We start from the raw sequence: 16,796 nt of genomic DNA, 5'->3' as shown, positions 1-16,796 counted from the left end.
TGCTTGCTCAGGGCCTTGCAACTGGGGATCGATGCAGGAAAATGCACCTAAAAAGAATGGAAGGGGAGGCGGCAGCTCGTTCATGTCATGTCAGACGCAGCCATCGGATGTTGCCGAGAATTGGGGCAATGCTTTCCGTACCCAAACGGCATCTTTGGCACAGCACCGACTCCCTCATCCCATGCTGCCCGCGAGGATACTGATTTCACGCCTGGGCCGGGGAAACCGCCTTGCCCTTGCGCAGGAAGCTTGGCGGCCAACCTCGCATCCCCCGTATTGTACGATACCCATCTGGTCGACGTGGAGGTGTTTTTTTTTCTCTTTGTTTTTTTGTTTTTTTTGTTCTTCTTTTCTCCTTCTTTTCCTCCCGAATGAAACAGGAAACAAGCCGGGCAGCAGCAACGGCGAAAACCACATCGCTCGTAAGCTGCCTGCCCTGGAACGGCACGAGACGAGAAAAGCAAGAAAAGGCAGCCGTCTAGCCGGGTCTCTCCATCCGTCATCATCATCAGACGTAGTTGCTTCCAGCAGAAGGAAGGCGAAAAACCTCTGCGGAAACGGGCTTCATGGATGCTTGGGTTTGACTCTCGTCGCATGTTGTTTTTACGACGCCTCCCCGGCGGATTCTGATGCGGCTGCTTCGGAAAAGGGGGGCATCATCTCCAACACGCAACGTCCCGATGGGGCCTTGGAAACGGCCGGGTACCGACGGGCCCCTTGGACCAGACCAGATCAAGACCCCTGCCGCTGCGGCAAGCACGATGGTCGGAACGGGCATTTCCCGGCCGCTTAAGAAGCTCATCTCGTGAACAAACACTAGGGATCGTCCGGCACGGCCTTCCTTTCTAAGCGCGAGGCGGTGCCAGCAATCCTTCCGCTGTAGTAAGCAAATGTCCCTCGCTGCCGTTGCTGTGCCTGTCCACTGACCTCTGCAGGAGCAAGACACGACGAGGCTGAGAAGGAAGAGGGACGTACATTTTTTTCACCGTCAACTGCGGCCTGGCTCAGCGTGGAACTAATGCCATCCGGCCGCAGCAGAAGCAGCAGCAGCAGCAGCAGCAGCATGCCAGTCCTCCAACTCCGTGCAGCCTCGACAACGCGCAGCCTCAATAACGTGCAGCCTCAACAACGTGCAGTGCAGTCTTGCCCAAAAAACAAGGGGGCGGGGGAGGGAAGAGGAAAAATAAACCGCAGCAGATTATCGAAAGAAGAAGCAAGGGCCGGCGAATCTCCTGCAGTAAGCAGCCCTGCTCGGATACTGGGCACTCTTCCCCGCCCCGAGGAGCCATGCGCGTTGGGCTCAGCTGTCGGCCAACATCCATCTGCCTGCCACAAAACATCATCCACGGACAAGCTTCCATCATCGGCAAGGTCTGGCAAGCGCCTTTTCATGTCAGCAAGGCTGCCGGCTCTTTCCCAAGAGTCGGCGCAGGTCGTCGGCGCGAAATGTAACCGGGGCATCACAGCCAAACTCTCGCGGACGGTACTTTATGCCCGAGTACCGCCAGGGCTGCTGCTTTTCCACAAGCACGCCCCTACCTCACGAATCGCCTTGGCTTTCGCGTCGGGAAAAAAAACCAAAAAAAAAAAAAAAAAAAAAAAGCAAGCATTTGAATGCAGTCAAACGGCATCAAGAAGATGGTGTGCCGGCTCGTTCAGACCGTGCCCGACCTAAACCTCTGGGGGGTTATTGGCCATCATTTGCCATCCCTCGAGAGATTGGGTTGTCTACCCCCCCTCGCTCTCTATTTTCAAGCCAGCCAGAATGCCGGCAACGCCAGAACCGCCAGACGAGCGGGTTAAGCAGTACCTAGTACGCCAGTTTGATCATCGACAGCCCCCGAGGAAAGCCGAACACGAACAGGCATCCATCCAGCAAAAGAGCTGTGGTGGCCATGCCGCATGCCATTACTTTTTTGCCCCGATCGAGAGCGCAAGAAAAAGCGATGCCAGCAAAGGCGCCTCCGGCAGGGTAGTCGCTGTTGGAATACGCACCCGATAAGACAACCAGAGAGAGGCTGTGCCGGAGAGCCCTTGTTGCGCCAAACGCATAGGAGTTGCCATCTGCGTAACATGTAAGACAGGGCTCTGCATGCGGACTGCTCAGTTACATGGGGGCTCAAATCGTCAGGCTCGATTTTGATATTGGGGGCCAGAAGACAATCCCCATGTATACCACCATCTTGGCAAACAACCCGCCTCGCCTACCATTCTCTCGCTGCGTTGGCAACAAGCTGGCGAGTCCGCATGTTGCCCCAGCCGGGAAGACTGCAAGTGGCAACATGCAATGAAACGCGACAACTTTCTTTCTTTCTTTTTTTTTTTCTTTTTTTTTTTTTTGGGGGGGGGGGGGATTCGTCCGAGTCTGCCATGGCAGCGGGCCGTTGGAGGTCTGGTCATGGTTTGGGCTTGGCAGCCCGACGGTGCAAAAGAATGCAGGAAAGATGGCGACCAGTCAAACTGTCGAATGGGACGCAACCCGAGTTGTCCTGCGAGGAACTCGACGGACCTATAACGACCGGGAGAGGAAGAAGAGCCTCGGATGGAATCTACCGGAAGTCGGCAGTTGGCGCAACCTCATCGATACACAGGCGTGGCTAATAAAACAGGTTTGGCGAGGGTGGACATCGGTTAACTTTGCACCCAGGAACGTACTCCGTACCAATGTAGCGTGTTCAGAGTCGGGTGCTCATGGCAGGCAGCCGGGGTCGGTCCTAGTCGGCATGGGGTTGGTAAGCCATCTTGGGCAACTTGTTGTCTCTCGCCATGGCAGGACAGCCCTTTGGTCAGCCTGGTCTAGCGCCAAGAACATGCCACGTCCGAAGCCCATGTTGTACTCTTGGGAAGCGGCGAAGCGACGACGGCGTTGCAGCAGCAGCCTTGCTTCACATTACTTACACGCAGCTTGCAGCATCTCATCATGCCCTTTTCTTGAATCGCCAGCGCCGAAACCACACACTCACACACACACACACACACACACACACAAGGGTACAAGGAGCAACAAACACCTTGGCATCCATCATATTCGACCGCCGCCAGGACGTGACGAGAAAACCTAGTCCAAGAAGAAAGATTCGCTTCAAACAGCAATGGATTCCCCGATGCGTCCTCCATCGACACGCTGGCTCTTTTCTCGCTTGGTGCTCTGAAATCAAACTGCCTTGTCTTTCGCCCCATCAAGGGTTTTCTGCTGCCCGCGTGGCCGCAGACCACGGTTGATGTCCTTGGCAGAGCCACGTATCGGCTCGCATGCCACCATGCCAAGTGGGAATGGTCTAGTGGCGACAGCGGTCCATTCGTAGAAGCCAATCTCTCTCTCGCTCTCGCAGTTTGATTTCTCTCGCAGTGTGAGCTGTGCCAGCTGGGAGACTTGCGACGCTTTCGTCGCGCATGTATGATGAATGTCATCTGGTCGGGGGCTCGGACGGCACCGAGGGAAAGTATCCAGGCTGGGAAGCGCGCTCCCTGTCTCTCCTCGCCGCTTCGGCTTGACGCTTGCGTTGCAGCCGTTGCTGATAGAACGCGCTTAGGTGGCGTTAGCACTTCTGCCAAAGACGGGTTGTTGGGTCGCAAGTACAGCAAAAAGGGAGCGGAGGGCAGGGGCGGGAGCTTGTTCGTTTCAAAGCGCGCAGACCTTCCAAGTTGAAATAGTCGAGGCTCTTCATTCGAAGCAAGGGATCCCTAGCGGCAGTGGTTAAGCTCGTCTTGAAAGATGACGCTCTAGAGAGCCGTGGCAAGTCGGTAAAACGACGGATGATGGATGATACCTCGGCAGCTGACTCGACGTCCTTTGCGTCGCGATTCTTGTCCTTGGCCTCCTCCTCGTCCTCCTGCTCCGCCTTGCCCGCGGCCTCCTTGGCCTCCTTGGCCTCCTTGGCCTTCTTGGCCGTCTTCTTGCGTAGCTTCTCCTCGTACTCCTTCTTCAGCCTCTCTTTTTCCTCGGCGAGCGCCTTTTCCCGCCTTGCCTCGACGGCCGCGGCGTCGACCCTCGGCGTGCAAAAGTATGTGTCCTTTAGATGGGCAGGGCACACGTAGAAAAAGTCCTGCCGTCGGGCGCCGAGGGGGGGTGGGGAGGGGTAGGTTGTTTGTCCAGATCAGCAGGCCGTGCAGTGCAGGGGATAAACATGACGGCGGCGGCCTTTACCTTGCTGTCTGGTGTTATGAGGACGGAGCTGCTGGTTTTGTAGCACACGTCGCAGGATTTGGCGGCGGCATCGGCAACCCTCCTGTGGACATAGAGGTTGGGAAACGGGGCCGCCATTGTGGCCGCCATTGTGGCCGCCCGGTTGCCGCCCGGTTGCCGCCTGCGGGATGCGGGATGCGAACCGACGACGTCGAGTGTTGGAAAGTCTCGAGGCGGGGAGAAGCTGGCACGCCGAGCCCGAGGAATGTCGACGATGCCGCCGGGTGTTGCACTAAAATATGACGTTATTTTGGACTTTAATCGATCCAGGGTCTGGGTCTGGGCAGCAGTAGCAGGGGCGCCTGACTAATCCCCGAGCCAAAACAGGACATGTTACGTAATCGCCTATCGCGCCGCCCGTGTGAGATGCTTGATGATGCTTGATGATGCTTGATGCATCATGTTTGCGAGACGCAGCGAGGCAGCGAGGCAACACGACGAGAAACCGATCCCGATCCGACTGCATCTGCCGCGGCTCTCATCGCTCCGCCGGCGTCCGCCATGACGGCAGCTCTCCACTCCCACACGCTCGACATCATCTTCCGGTCGCGACCCGACATACTCGATGGCATCAAACGAGCCGCAGGTAAGCCCAGCGCCCCCGGCCCCCGCCCCCGGCCCCCGGCCCCGGCCGTCGTCCCCCCCATCGATGGACTTGCGCCCGCCCAGCCGGCTTCTGTTTGCCGCGCTTGGCCCTGCTTGCTGTTCCTTGCTTGCCGCTGACCTGGTGTGCCTGCCGCCCGCAGACTCGCCCAGCCGCATCGCCCTGTTCAACGACATCGCCAGCCACGTCTACGCCCAGCTCCACGGCGGCGGCGAGCCGGCCCTGAAGAGACGCAAGGTCGAAGCCGCTGCCGCCCAGCCCGCTGCCGCCCAGCCCGACGATGCCTCCCGGGAACCCGTCCTGCTGTCCGTCCAGGAGATATCGACCTCGGTCCCGCAGCGGAAGAAGTTTGAGCTGTGCTTGACCCAGAGCTTCCTGTACGCCCGGGCGCCGGGCGCGGCAGCTCCCGTCCCGCAGATTGCGTACGCGTGGCGAGACATCGGTAAGACCCAGGGGGGGATGCATTTACATATATATAACAAAGACGACGACGAAGGAGAAGAAGAAGAAGAAGAAGAAGAAGAAAAAGAAGAAAAAGGGCTGACAGCTCCGCGCCGCAGAGTATGCCTTCTTCCTGCCTGTGCCGGAAAAGACGCACGCGCAGCACAACTACGTCCTGTTCCCCCGAGGCACCAGCCTGCCGTCGAGGTCCAACCCACCCGCCTCCGCCGCTGAGCCGCTCGTCTTCACGGTCCCCGCCACGGCACCCCGGCCCGGCGCTGTCGGCGGCTCCGAGGCCCCGTCCGCTGCCGCCGTGTCCGACGCCCTCCCGTCCCTCTTCCACTGGGCCCTGGGGACGAGGCTGCGCGCCGCCGGCAACCCCGTGGCCATCGTCTCCGCCGACCCGGCCGAGTTCCACAGCGCCGTGCGGCAGACCCAGCGCCCGCGCGAAAAGGCCGTCCACGTGAGCGCCTTCCGCGGCTCCAAGGACGGCTACCTCTTCTTCCTGGGAAACGGCATCCTGTGGGGGTTCAAAAAGCCCCTCCTGTTCATGCCGCTGAACCGCATCGCCGCCATCAGCTACACCAACGTGCTGCAAATCACGTTCAACATGGTCGTGGAGACGTTCACGGGAGACGGCGAGGCCAACGAGGAGTTCGAGTTTGGCATGCTGGACCAGCAGGACTACGGCGGCATAGACGACTACGTCAGGCGCAACGGCCTGCAGGACCGGAGCATGGCGGAGCAGCGCAAGGCGAAGCTGCAGCTGGCGCAGAACAGGGGCGCCAAGAAGGTATGCGAACCCGGGGAACCCGGGGCGGCTGGCGGCGGCGGCGGCGACGACGACGACGACGACGACGACGACGACGAGCAAACGGAATTGGAAAAGGCGCGTCTGGAAGCCGAGCAGCAGCTGCAGGATGAGGAGGACGAGGCCGAGGAGGACTACGATCCGGGCAGCGAAGGCGACAGCGAGGGGTCAGGAGGCTCTAGCGAGGAAGAGGAAGCCGACGAGGAAGATGGCGAGGACGAGGACGAGGACGTCGACCAAGACGGTCAAGACGACGAGGAGCAAGGGGAGCAAGAGGAGGCGGAAAGAGAAACAGTCGACGTCAAGCTCGAGGCGGCCTCGCACCCAGCGAGGCCCATCAAGCCCATCAAGCCAGTCAAGCCAGTCAAGCCCGCCAAGCCCGCCAAGCCCGCCAAGCCCGCCAAGCCCGCCAAGCCCGCCAAGATGCTCAAAGTAGAGGCTGTCAAGGACAATCTAGCCCAGGTTCCCATACGAAGATCAGGTGCGTCGGGGCGACACTCCCACATGTCAAACGACATGGACGCGCCGGAAAAGTTTGACGTCATCTAGTCCTGTCGCCGCATCCTCGCACACAATCATGACAATGTTTTTGCGTTGTGCTGCCTCTCACTCACCCTTTGTCTTCTTTTTTTTTTTTTTTCTTGTCCTTCCCTTGTGCAGTCCGCGTTGCAACAGATGCCTGCATCTGCAATGGATGGATGACTCTACGGCAGTGCAGCATCTCCAGTGCAGCATCTCTTACCCGAACGAGAGAGCACTGCCGGCAACCTGGGTCGGGTGGCAGCCAAGGGAGGAGACGTAGACGGAGACGGAGACGGAGACGGAGACGGAGACGGAGACGGAGACGGAGACGGAGACGGAGCGGACAAGTAGAATGCCAACGTTTGAGCAGCATCGAGATGAGGCACTACACCCAACGGCGAAAGGAAACGCATGGGCATCTTCACAGACAACGGCTACGGCACAGGCAAATGTTCATGTCCCTTTCATCATTGTTCCCAATCAAGACATCTGTGTCATCGCCATGGTATCTCGCCCAGTCCAAACCGCGCCTTTGCTGTTCCCGTGCAACTCCTATCCCAACGCCATCGCTGATCCAAAAGAAGGAAAGCAGCAAGCAAATCCAAACCGCTGCTGCATCCATGATGGAATAAAACAAGAATGAAATCCAAAACGCTGCATCCATGATGGTGGAATAAAACAAGATTGAAATCCAAAACGCTGCATCCATGATGGATAGAAGAAAATAAAAAAAACCCAAAACGCTGCCATGATGAGGGAATAAAACAACAACAAGCCCAAAACGCTGCATCCATGATGGATAGACGACTCCCAGAATGAAATCCAAAACGCTGCCTCTTAGAGGAATGTGCTAAACCGAGTAAAACCGAAAAAAAAAAAAAAAGCAACGCCGCTTAGGCTCGTGCTCGAGCTGATGATCGTGTGATCCGGCTTGGCTTTGCCGGGGTTCCATTCTGAGTCATACCTAGGTTTGCTGCAACTTTGGCCGCGTGCTGCTCTTTTGGGCTTGGCAACTTCAACGGGTTTCTTCTCTTGGGCACGGCTATGCGCCGCCCCTTGGGGCATTTGCCGCCCTCTTGGTGCGCTTCCAGCGGGGTTTTCCACACCACCGTCTTGCCGCCGTCGCTCGTCTTGACAGCTGTGTCGGATTCACTGGTTCCCCCCTCGCTTGACCCCTCGCGACGCCGCTGTTCCTGATACCTAGCCAAGACCTGCGCAGGATACTCCGCATTGCCCTTATTCTTGCGAGTGTTCATACGAGTTTGGTGAGACACGTCTTGCTGCTCATTTCGGGTCTTTGAGACCAAGCCGCCGCGTGCGGTGCCTGGCCGGGCTCCCAGCCTGATGATGGCGGTTGGGATACAAGATTTGCTTCCAGAGTTGAGTCTCTGGCTCCGCAATCTGGTAGATCGCCGGGTGCCAGTCTTGTCCAATCCTTCAGCGTCCTCTTGATGGTCTGCAATTGCAGCAGTAGTGTTGGGAACTGTAGGGACACTGCACATCCCAGAGCTTGCTTGCTCTTTATGCTGAGCGCGTGCTTTCGGGTCCTCCAAGCCGTCCGGCAAGCCGTCCTCAGACCCGTCCTCAGACCCGTCCTCCGAGTGTAGACGGACTTTTTTCATCAGAGGCTCAGACAATTCACCAACTGTGGAGTCTGAGCCCGAGCTGAGGTTTTCTGCCCTGCGCTTGGATTTTTGTGGGCTTGGGGTATTGGAGCTCTTAGCCACAAGAGGAGTCCGTTTGCGTTCTGGTGCAATGGGCGAGCCCATTTCTGTTGCCGAGAGTTGCTTCTTGTTTGACCGTTTGATAAAGTCCCTCATGTAGTCTCGTCCTGGACTGTCATCATACGGCCTCATCTGAAGAAGCCGGGCCTCGCCAAGGTCATCCACAGGCGGCAGCATCGGTTGGTGGTATTTGAATGTAATGCGTGGTGACGTTGATATGGCCGAAGGTGTCACGGTAAAGCGAGAGTCGTCCACGCCTCGACCATTAGGAAACAGATGCGCATACTTGGTTGGCAGCTTAAACCGAACAAAAAGCCGTCCGTTCTCCTCAGTGACGAGGACGTTGGCCTGGCCGTCACAACGTTCCTGAGCCATAGTAGCAAGGCGATCCACCGCAGCAGGAGTCGCGGAAGACGTGGTACGAGCAATGACGCGTGAGGTGGAAAGGGGATCGACCGAAGGACGGGCCAAGAGGTTGGCCAGAGGTGAGGTAGAAGGCGCACCAGAAGGCGCACCAAAAGACACACCCAAAGGTGTGGCGGCAAGAAGGACGGTAGGAGGGGGAGCGCATGGTGTAGAGAAAGTATGATCATGAGCGCCAGCCAAAGGATTGGCGAAAGGCATGCAAGACGTGGCAGCAGCTCCGAAAATATCAAGATTCTGGCGCATGTCGACGGTGCGAACGCCGCTTGTGTTGCGGGCCCGCGCAGGAGTGGGTGTGCTTTGAACACCTTCGCCAGACATGCGACCTGTCATCTTGCCCCAGCAGATTGCAGGCGTCATCAGGGTCGTTGTAGCATCAGACGAGGCAGGTTTGGCTGGTGTGCGGTCGATATCAGGTGGAGCAGTGTTTTCGCCAGCTAGAGTGGCCGGGCTGGTCGGAAGAAGATTGGTTTCAGTAGCAGCGGAGCCGCAGAACAGAGTGTGGCCATGGACAAAAGACCGAAGCGGAGAGGCAGTGTGGCGACGGGAAGCTTGCTGCCTGTAAGCTTGGCGAAGTAGGGGCTCGCTTCTGCGTCGATGTGTCCTTTCCATAGGCCGTCTAGGCCTAGTATCGACACTTTCGTTCAACCAGCTCGGAGACTGAAAGAAAGAGGCGATGGGTCCGAATTCAATTTGAGAAACATGAGCAGGAACAGTAGGCTGAAAGGACTCTGACTTGAGACCTGGTGTGGATGGCGCCTGTGCGGAATATCCGCAAGGAGAAGTGATGAAAGGCGTCGACGGGGTTGCGGGCGACTTGGTTGGAGAAGGTTCCACGTCACGATCAATGGCAGGAGGCAGTGTGACCATGTTATCGCTCAAGCGCACGACAGGTGACTGGAGGGGCTCAGCAGCCGGGGGGGATGTCTTGGTCGGTGATGCCTCGCTCTTAGGCTCAGTATGATCACTGATATCCGACAGGTTAGGGGCGCCCTGAAGGCTGAGCCGCTGACGCAGGCTGCGTTTCCGTCTCCATCTGCCAAAGTTGACGGACACCTCTGAAATGGATGCAGAGAGCAAGTCGGTCGAGTCTTTCCTGTCTGCCTTGGCCTTTGCGTAAATGTGCAGAACCTGGAAGTACGATGCGATCCGATGACCGCCAAGAAGACCATCGACCTCGATGCGGTCATTCTTGTCGATGCTTCTCTTCATGGGAATCACGTGCCGAAAAAACTTGCGAGATCTGAGAAGGTCCACTTCCCGGGTGATGGAGGTTTCATCCAGCTGCAGCATGCCATTCACAAGCGCCACTACGTCCCAGTTAGATGGACGAGACTGAATGGAGAAAAGACGATGCGTACCTTTTGCTTCCATAATCATGCTGGCTATCTCCGCTACTGTCATTGGCCCGCCAGCGGTTTGATGCATGTCCTTGGAAGCCTTGAAAAAGTTCAACCTTGGAGCCTTGGCGTTGGGTAGCTCGACTTTGTCTACCGTGGTCCATCTGGCCACTTCATCTTCCGGTGACAATTTAGGGGACACTGAAATCGGGGTTTGTTTATTGAAATGGGGGGAGTGATGTGTAATGCGTTTCATGAGAATACGAGTCGAGGCTCCATGATACTTGGATGTAAATGCCTCTGTGGCAATGCGATGCCATGCTGGCTCTCGTCGAATGGGTCTGGGGGCTGCCAAGTGGCTGGTCCAAGAGCTGTTTCGACAAGTTAGCAGATATCCCACGCCGTATCAAGATGATAGCATCTAAAGAAATGAGAAAAAAAAAAAGGCTTCAAGCCGCTTCATACATATTCATAGGAGGCGTGTTGGCCAGGTTCCATCCATTGTTTCCAGAGAAGGCTCGACCGCCAGGAAATGCGGGAAAGAAGACGATGAAGGATGGGGGAAGGGTTCTAAAGACGCGTTGCTCGTTAGTTTCCGATGAGCCCCGGATGATTTTTGGGTTTCGGGAAAGTCATACCTGATCCTTGGAGCAAGCCCGAGTCCCCAGGGCAGGGGAATGGGCGCGTCCATGGTGAGTCGCGGTTGCTGCAAAGCAGACGATGACAGCAAATCGAGCGATGCGCGTTGAATACGGGTAGTTTGTTCTTGCCAAAAGTTCTCTGATCAAAAATTCTCGACAACCGTGCAAAGAGCATGGAAATCTGAAGCGTTTGGGTTTGTTTGAAAGTGCTTGCAAAGTTGTTCGTAGCCGGTGAAATGTAGTTTGCAGAGGGAAAAAGGGAAAAAGAGGCTCGCCAACGCCGCGAGCCGGGGACATTTGTTTATACCAGCCAGGCTGCCAAGACGTGTAATCACCACACACCCCCTCCGTCCACGCACACCCCCATCCACACCCCCTCCCTTTCACCCCACCCCTTCAGAGGAAAGTTCTCATGCTCCCTCGTCCCTCCGTATGGAAGTGTGAATACGTGAATACGTGAATACGCGCGCGACTCACGGCCTCCACCCCTCCCGTGAGAGAGTCTGATCTGATGGAGAGAAAGGGTTATTGTAAGATATCGAGGGTATCGAGGGTATCGAGGGTATCGAGGGTATCGAGGGTATCGAGGGTATCGAGGCTCACCGCAACAAGCCGCAGTCACTGAAGCCATCACCAGTCTACCAGATGGGTTTAACTCGATGCAAGGTTATCCGATTCTTATTGGAAATAAGACGACGCTTCGGCCAAGGTCGTGGGCCACTCTGTCAAACAAAAGTTGGTTCTGTTTCATCCGCGTCAGCCTCATCTCTCGCCAGCCGACGCGCATATCTCCAAGTCACAGCAACATTGAAGCCAGCAACATTGAAGCCAAGCATCGTCATCCCACGCTGCACGCTGCAGCTGCGTACCTTACCTAATGTATCTAGGTACCTCGTACCAGCTGCTGCACCTCCCAGCTGACTCATCCCTGTCTGCCCTACCAGGTACCTTAGGTACCTAACCTGGTGCACAAAGGCCCAGCGTGTGCCTGTGGGGTCTCTATGCCGCGGGGCATTGACCACAGGGAACTTCTGCAGGCAGCAGTACCCAGTACGCAGTATCACGCCGACGTCCCCATCGTCGGGTGTCAACGTCATCAAACTCTCCTTCCATCATCCTAGCAGGCTGTCGCAAATCAAAACAACAAGTAAACGTCTTGTATACCTGCAAAGACCCCCGCCCCTCTCCCCCCCCCCAGCGCGCAGAAAGGAAATCCCGCCCTCGTCGCCACCATGAACCGCCTCTTCGGCGCCAGAACCACTGCTCCAAAGCCCACCCTCTCCGGAGCCATTTCCAGCATCGACACCCGCATAGCGTCCATCGACACCAAGCTCAAGGCCCTCAACGGCGAGCTGTCATCCTACCAGGAGAAGCTCTCCAAAATGCGCGAAGGCCCCGGCAAGCAGGCCCTCAAGCAGAAGGCCCTCAAGGTCCTCCAGCGCCGCAAGGCCTACGAGGCCGAGAAGGACAAGCTCGAGGGACAGGTCTGGAACATGGAGCAAGCCTCCAGCATGCAGGATAACCTGAAAAACGTCATGACCCAGGTGGACGCCATGAAGACGACCAACAAGGAGCTGAGGAGGCAGTACGGCAAAATCGACATTGACAAGATCGAGAGGCTGCAGGACGACATGGCTGATCTCCTGGACGTGGGCAACGAGATTCAGGAGAGCCTGGCCCGAAGTTACGACGTACCCGAGGAGGTGGATGAAGCCGAGCTGGACGCGGAGCTCGAGGCCTTGGGCTTGGAGCAGGAGCTGGACATGGACATGGGCGGCGCCGTTCCGGGATTCCTGCAAGATGAAGTGGCGCCTGAATTTGTGGACGAGCCGCATCAGATGGAGGATAAGGTCAAGGAGGCTGCAGGCTGAAGCTTTGCACAAAGGCAGGCAGGCGGGCGGACGGGCGGGCGGGTGGATGGATGGATATACACTAGATAACCGCAAACTTTTTCCATTCCTTCAGTCGTATGCTGGAGATTTTTTTTTTTTTTTTTTTTGCAATAGTCTTGTGCAGAGGTCATGTCTTACATCATAGCATCCACTATCCCATGTTTGCGTGCGAGGCTGTGCTATCAGCCTCAATACACTATGCGTTAAGAGAGTCTACTGGCAATGAGGTGTCTGGTGAGTGCTGTGTCCCGTCACCATGTCTCGTTGACCTCATCCCCATTCCATATTCCATGCGTCGCCAAGGTCAACACAAGGCCCGGAGAAAACCCCCTGCTGCCCCCACCGTAGTAGTAGCTGTACGGAGTAGTAGTAAAAGTAATAGCAGGCAGTTTCGATGCCCCGTGTGGCTCTAGAAAAGAGGACAAACGCCACTCAATCTGATGTCGCGGTACCGTTGTTTTCAGGTCCATTTTCGTCATGTTTCTTTGACTGTCCTAAGCAAGTGCCGTGAAGGAAAAAGAACTGTATCTTACATATATTTCGTCGAACAGACTTTCTCTAGAATCAAGCGCCGTGAAGGGGGAGAAAAAGAAGAAAAAAAAAAGACGGCATCTTACATGTATCTTGCCAAAGAGAGACTTTCCATGTACAGCGGGTTTTAATCCACTGTGCCAAAGAGTCGTGCTGTTTCCTCGAGTTCTGCATCTCCGTTGCAAAAGTCCCAGCCCACAATGACAGGTGCTTGACTACAGCATACGATCTTGTGAGCGTCGAACTGGAGCTTGAAAACCCTCGCCGGGGCATTTTCAGCCGCCGCTATGTGCGGGTGATGATGTGCAGGCGGTAGTGGTTGAGTTGGCTGAGCGGCTGCAGGAACCGGGGTTGGTAGGGGTGGTGGAATAGGGATCGGGGCTGTCGGCATCGCGGCTGCCGGCACCAGAGACGGCGCTGACCCTGTCGTAGGTTCAGCAGCAGCTGACGAAGCTCCTGGTCTAGAGCCATCTCCCAACGCCACGCTCGCTGGCTCGCTGTCCGCGGGCCTTGATCCAGGCCGGGGACCAGGCGTGACAACAGAGGGACCAGCCTCGGATGAGCTTGCCACAGCCGAGATACTGGACGGGTGTGTTCTTGACACCTGCGCCCCGGTTTGAACGGATGCCAGTGATGCGGCTATCACTCTTCTGAGCTGGGCGCGTACGAGGGAGGATTCTTCTCGATCAATGACAGTTTGCATGTAGTTGTGATGGCCGAGCAGGGCAGGACAGCTTGCCAGGGCCTGTTCCAGTGCTTCCGGGCCTAGCGGGATGATTTGATCGATCAAGTGCATGTACATTCCGTTAGATCCCTGGGGTCCGTTGTAGGGATCCCGCATAACCTGAGCAAAGCCGGTCGAGGCCTGGCTTCTACTTCTGGGCAATGACGACGAGGAGCCAGCGGTGGAAGGCAGTACGGATGGGTGCAGCGTGATGTTGGCCTCGGGCTGAGCCACGAGGGGTTGGGGCGTGGGCTGAAGCGTTCTCGAGGCCATGTCTCTTTGCGCCGCTGCGGCAGCTTCCTCCTGGCGAAGATGGTGGACAGGCTTCCAGACACCTTCCTTGTCTCGTCTCCAAATAATGATGCTCTGGTCATATGAACCGGAGACTATCCGCCCGTACTTGCGTCCGCCACCGCCGCCCGGAGGCACCTTGGCCCCAAACGCTTGCACATCAGATGGCCTGGAACTTCCAGCGTTAGCCCTCCTGGCACGCCGATTTCTTCTTTCGGCGCCTTGGAGAATATTTCCGGCCTCGACAGCCTTGAAGTAGTCTGAATCCACAGTCTTTGCCACCGCCTCATCCTCAAACCTGCTATACGGCAGGTCGCCGAACCCTGCCTGCACAGTTCTCACCAAGTGGGCATGTCCGCGCAGCTGAGCAACCTTCAAGCCGGTCAGGGCGTCGAAAATGCATACTTCATAATCGCTGCTGCCACTGACGATGCGTCTCCCGTCAAACTCGACACAGGCAATGCCCTTGTCGTGGGCAGGGATGGTCTGCAGACACAGCTGGTCCGGCCAATCCCAGACCTTGATATTTCTGTCTCCCGACACGGAAACGATTGTACGGCCCATGACTTGAATGGCGTTTACGGCGGCACTGTGTCCCTCCAGGCGTCCAATTATAGTATAAGGCTCCTTAAGAGGCAGCTCCTGCGCGAGATCGGGTTCGTATCCGTAGGATTTGACAGGTTGGCCCGCGGGATTGAAGGCCAAGTCGCTCGTCGTATATCCCAGCTCCCCAAACCGGAGCGGCCGTCGATTGAAGATCTTGATGGTCTTGTCCTTGGACGAGGTGACAAGGATCCTTGCGTCAAAACGGACATTGAGAACCGACTCACGGTGCGCCTTGGTAATTTGTTGGACCAATTCGCCGGTCGAGAACTTCCAGATGAAAACGTTTGAGTCGCTGCTACCTGAGACGAGAATGTCCTCTTCAGGACTCGCATCGAATTGAAGACAGAGAACTGATCCACAGTGTCCGATGAGGGGCGGGCGGGCCAACCTCCGCGTATGGATGTTCCAGATGCGCATTGTCTGGTCCCTGCTGCCGCTCACTAGGTAATCAGCGTCGAACTGCAAAGTGTAAACGCATTCCTGATGTCCTTCCTCGGGATAGTGAGGGTGGGGCAGTTGAAACGTGGTGAATTTTCCGAGCTCCCAATTGGACTCGAGTCGTCGCCGCATGCTGTACAGATACTTCCAGTTCATGCGATATCGAGAGCTGTTGGCATCCCAAGCCCACAACGTCGATCGCGTCATGATTCTAGGGTTGTCTGTTGGTAACACGGGAGGGAGAGACGGCTCTGGAGTCCCGCCTGGCTCCTTACGCTTGACACGTATCACATTTGAAGGGTAAGAGCTTCTGTCGACGCCTTTGCCTTTGAACAACGCAGGACTTGGCGCAAAGTCGGCGTCGGCGTCCACGGCAGCATGGCCTCCATTGAGAGACATGAGAGGTCGTGTTGGGGAGAAGGACGAGGCGGGCGTTCCAAAGATGCTTCTGCCACCTAGGCCGACATGGTCTTGCCCGCCGTGGCACGGATCAAAGTCATCATTGCTGATGGCCCGAATCTTATTGGTCTGGCCATCGGCATTCTGTATTCGATGGGGATGGCCGATGGAAACGTTGAGGCCTGCGTTGATTTTGCTTTCCGACGATTCGATTTCGCTGGGAACGGCTTTCCACCCTTCAAGGTAGTACAACCTCTCCCATAATTTTCGATCCAGCGCAAGTTCACACCACGCTCGGCAGGTCCGAGCGACTTGGACTAGGGAAACAGGATCCAGATAACCCAGTATTTTAAGGCAGATTTCGACTGGGAGATACTGGACAAAGTCGATGTAAAGTCGTGGATTCAGGCGTTGAACAATCTCAGCAATGGCAGAAGTGGGCAAGTCGTTGAGGAGTACGAGTGTAAGTTCTGGCGTAAGTCTCGAGTAAGTTTCGTTTCAAAACAAGGGGAAGAAAAAGAAGAAGAAGAAGAAGAAGAAAAAGTTTCCGAGAAACCCCAGGTTGATGCTTGCGCCTTACCCTTTTTGACCGATACTGGCAGCAAAGATGCGTAGGTTGCGAGCCATGACGGCAGATCAGCAGGTGACTGTAAAGCTGCCAAAGCGACAGCCAAACTCGAGTGAACGGTAGGGTTTAACGGGTCTTCCGAATAACCCTCGTCTGGCTGATGAGCTGGAGAGAAGGTATCCATCTTCGGCGGCTGCTCGTGTTTCGCCATGAGTCGTGGCCCAAACATTGATTTGCTAGGTAGGCGAGAAGTGTTTTAGGATCTGGTATGTTTTAGGCTGGATGCGAAATCAAGACCATGGGGCCAACGAGAGATGCTGGCGGCAATATTCGCCAACGTTGATCTCGCGTAGGTCGGGAGTCGAGGCAATGCTGTCAGCCGTCTACCAAAGGTCAGAAGCTGCATCAGGATCCGGTGATCCGGTGTTTGTACGCTGAGGACTCTGGGAGTCTAGACGCTGCGAAGTTGGAAACGGAGCGGACCGAGTGACTTGACCCCCGATGCAGAGGCAGAGTCAACGGGCGCGGGTGGCTGCTCTCACCCTAGGAGATGGCAACGGGTCCTGAGTCCTGACGATGGCAGACCTTGAGCAGTCTGGAAGGGAGGGGGGGGGAGGGGGGGCGCTGCAACGGTTTGGCAAAGTAGCTGATGGAG

The 16,796-nt window shown here is 56.5% G+C and overlaps 5 protein-coding genes across 5 annotated transcripts; 2 read left to right on the top strand and 3 right to left on the bottom strand.

The window, feature by feature from the left end:
- Positions 1–3,407: 3,407 nt before the first annotated feature.
- Positions 3,408–4,276, bottom strand: UV8b_00561 (uncharacterized protein; the record flags this gene model as incomplete). The annotated part of the gene is made up of 4 exons (XM_043138059.1): positions 3,408–3,528; positions 3,638–3,684; positions 3,771–4,046; positions 4,148–4,276. 4 exons carry the CDS (start codon positions 4,274–4,276, stop codon positions 3,408–3,410), a joined length of 573 nt encoding a protein of 190 aa, XP_042993993.1.
- A 411-nt stretch (positions 4,277–4,687) lies between these two features.
- UV8b_00560 (uncharacterized protein) lies at positions 4,688–6,591 on the top strand (the record flags this gene model as incomplete). The annotated part of the gene is made up of 3 exons (XM_043138058.1): positions 4,688–4,772; positions 4,933–5,232; positions 5,351–6,591. 3 exons carry the CDS (start codon positions 4,688–4,690, stop codon positions 6,589–6,591), a joined length of 1,626 nt encoding a protein of 541 aa, XP_042993992.1.
- Positions 6,592–7,457: 866 nt separating this feature from the next.
- On the bottom strand, positions 7,458–10,742 carry UV8b_00559 (uncharacterized protein; the record flags this gene model as incomplete). Its single annotated transcript, XM_043138057.1, has 4 exons — positions 7,458–10,021; positions 10,073–10,422; positions 10,517–10,621; positions 10,690–10,742. The coding sequence occupies 4 exons, from the start codon at positions 10,740–10,742 to the stop codon at positions 7,458–7,460; spliced, it is 3,072 nt and encodes a 1,023-aa protein (XP_042993991.1).
- A 1,182-nt stretch (positions 10,743–11,924) lies between these two features.
- On the top strand, positions 11,925–12,563 carry UV8b_00558 (uncharacterized protein; the record flags this gene model as incomplete). Its single annotated transcript, XM_043138056.1, has 1 exon — positions 11,925–12,563. One exon carries the CDS (start codon positions 11,925–11,927, stop codon positions 12,561–12,563), a length of 639 nt encoding a protein of 212 aa, XP_042993990.1.
- A 679-nt stretch (positions 12,564–13,242) lies between these two features.
- UV8b_00557 (uncharacterized protein) lies at positions 13,243–16,370 on the bottom strand (the record flags this gene model as incomplete). Its single annotated transcript, XM_043138055.1, has 2 exons — positions 13,243–16,043; positions 16,154–16,370. The coding sequence occupies 2 exons, from the start codon at positions 16,368–16,370 to the stop codon at positions 13,243–13,245; spliced, it is 3,018 nt and encodes a 1,005-aa protein (XP_042993989.1).
- Positions 16,371–16,796: the final 426 nt, after the last annotated feature.

This window comes from Ustilaginoidea virens, chromosome 1 (assembly GCF_000687475.1).
Source record: "Ustilaginoidea virens chromosome 1, complete sequence".
Taxonomy (NCBI): domain Eukaryota; kingdom Fungi; phylum Ascomycota; class Sordariomycetes; order Hypocreales; family Clavicipitaceae; genus Ustilaginoidea; species Ustilaginoidea virens.
This window is presented reverse-complemented; position numbering and strand designations above follow the sequence as displayed.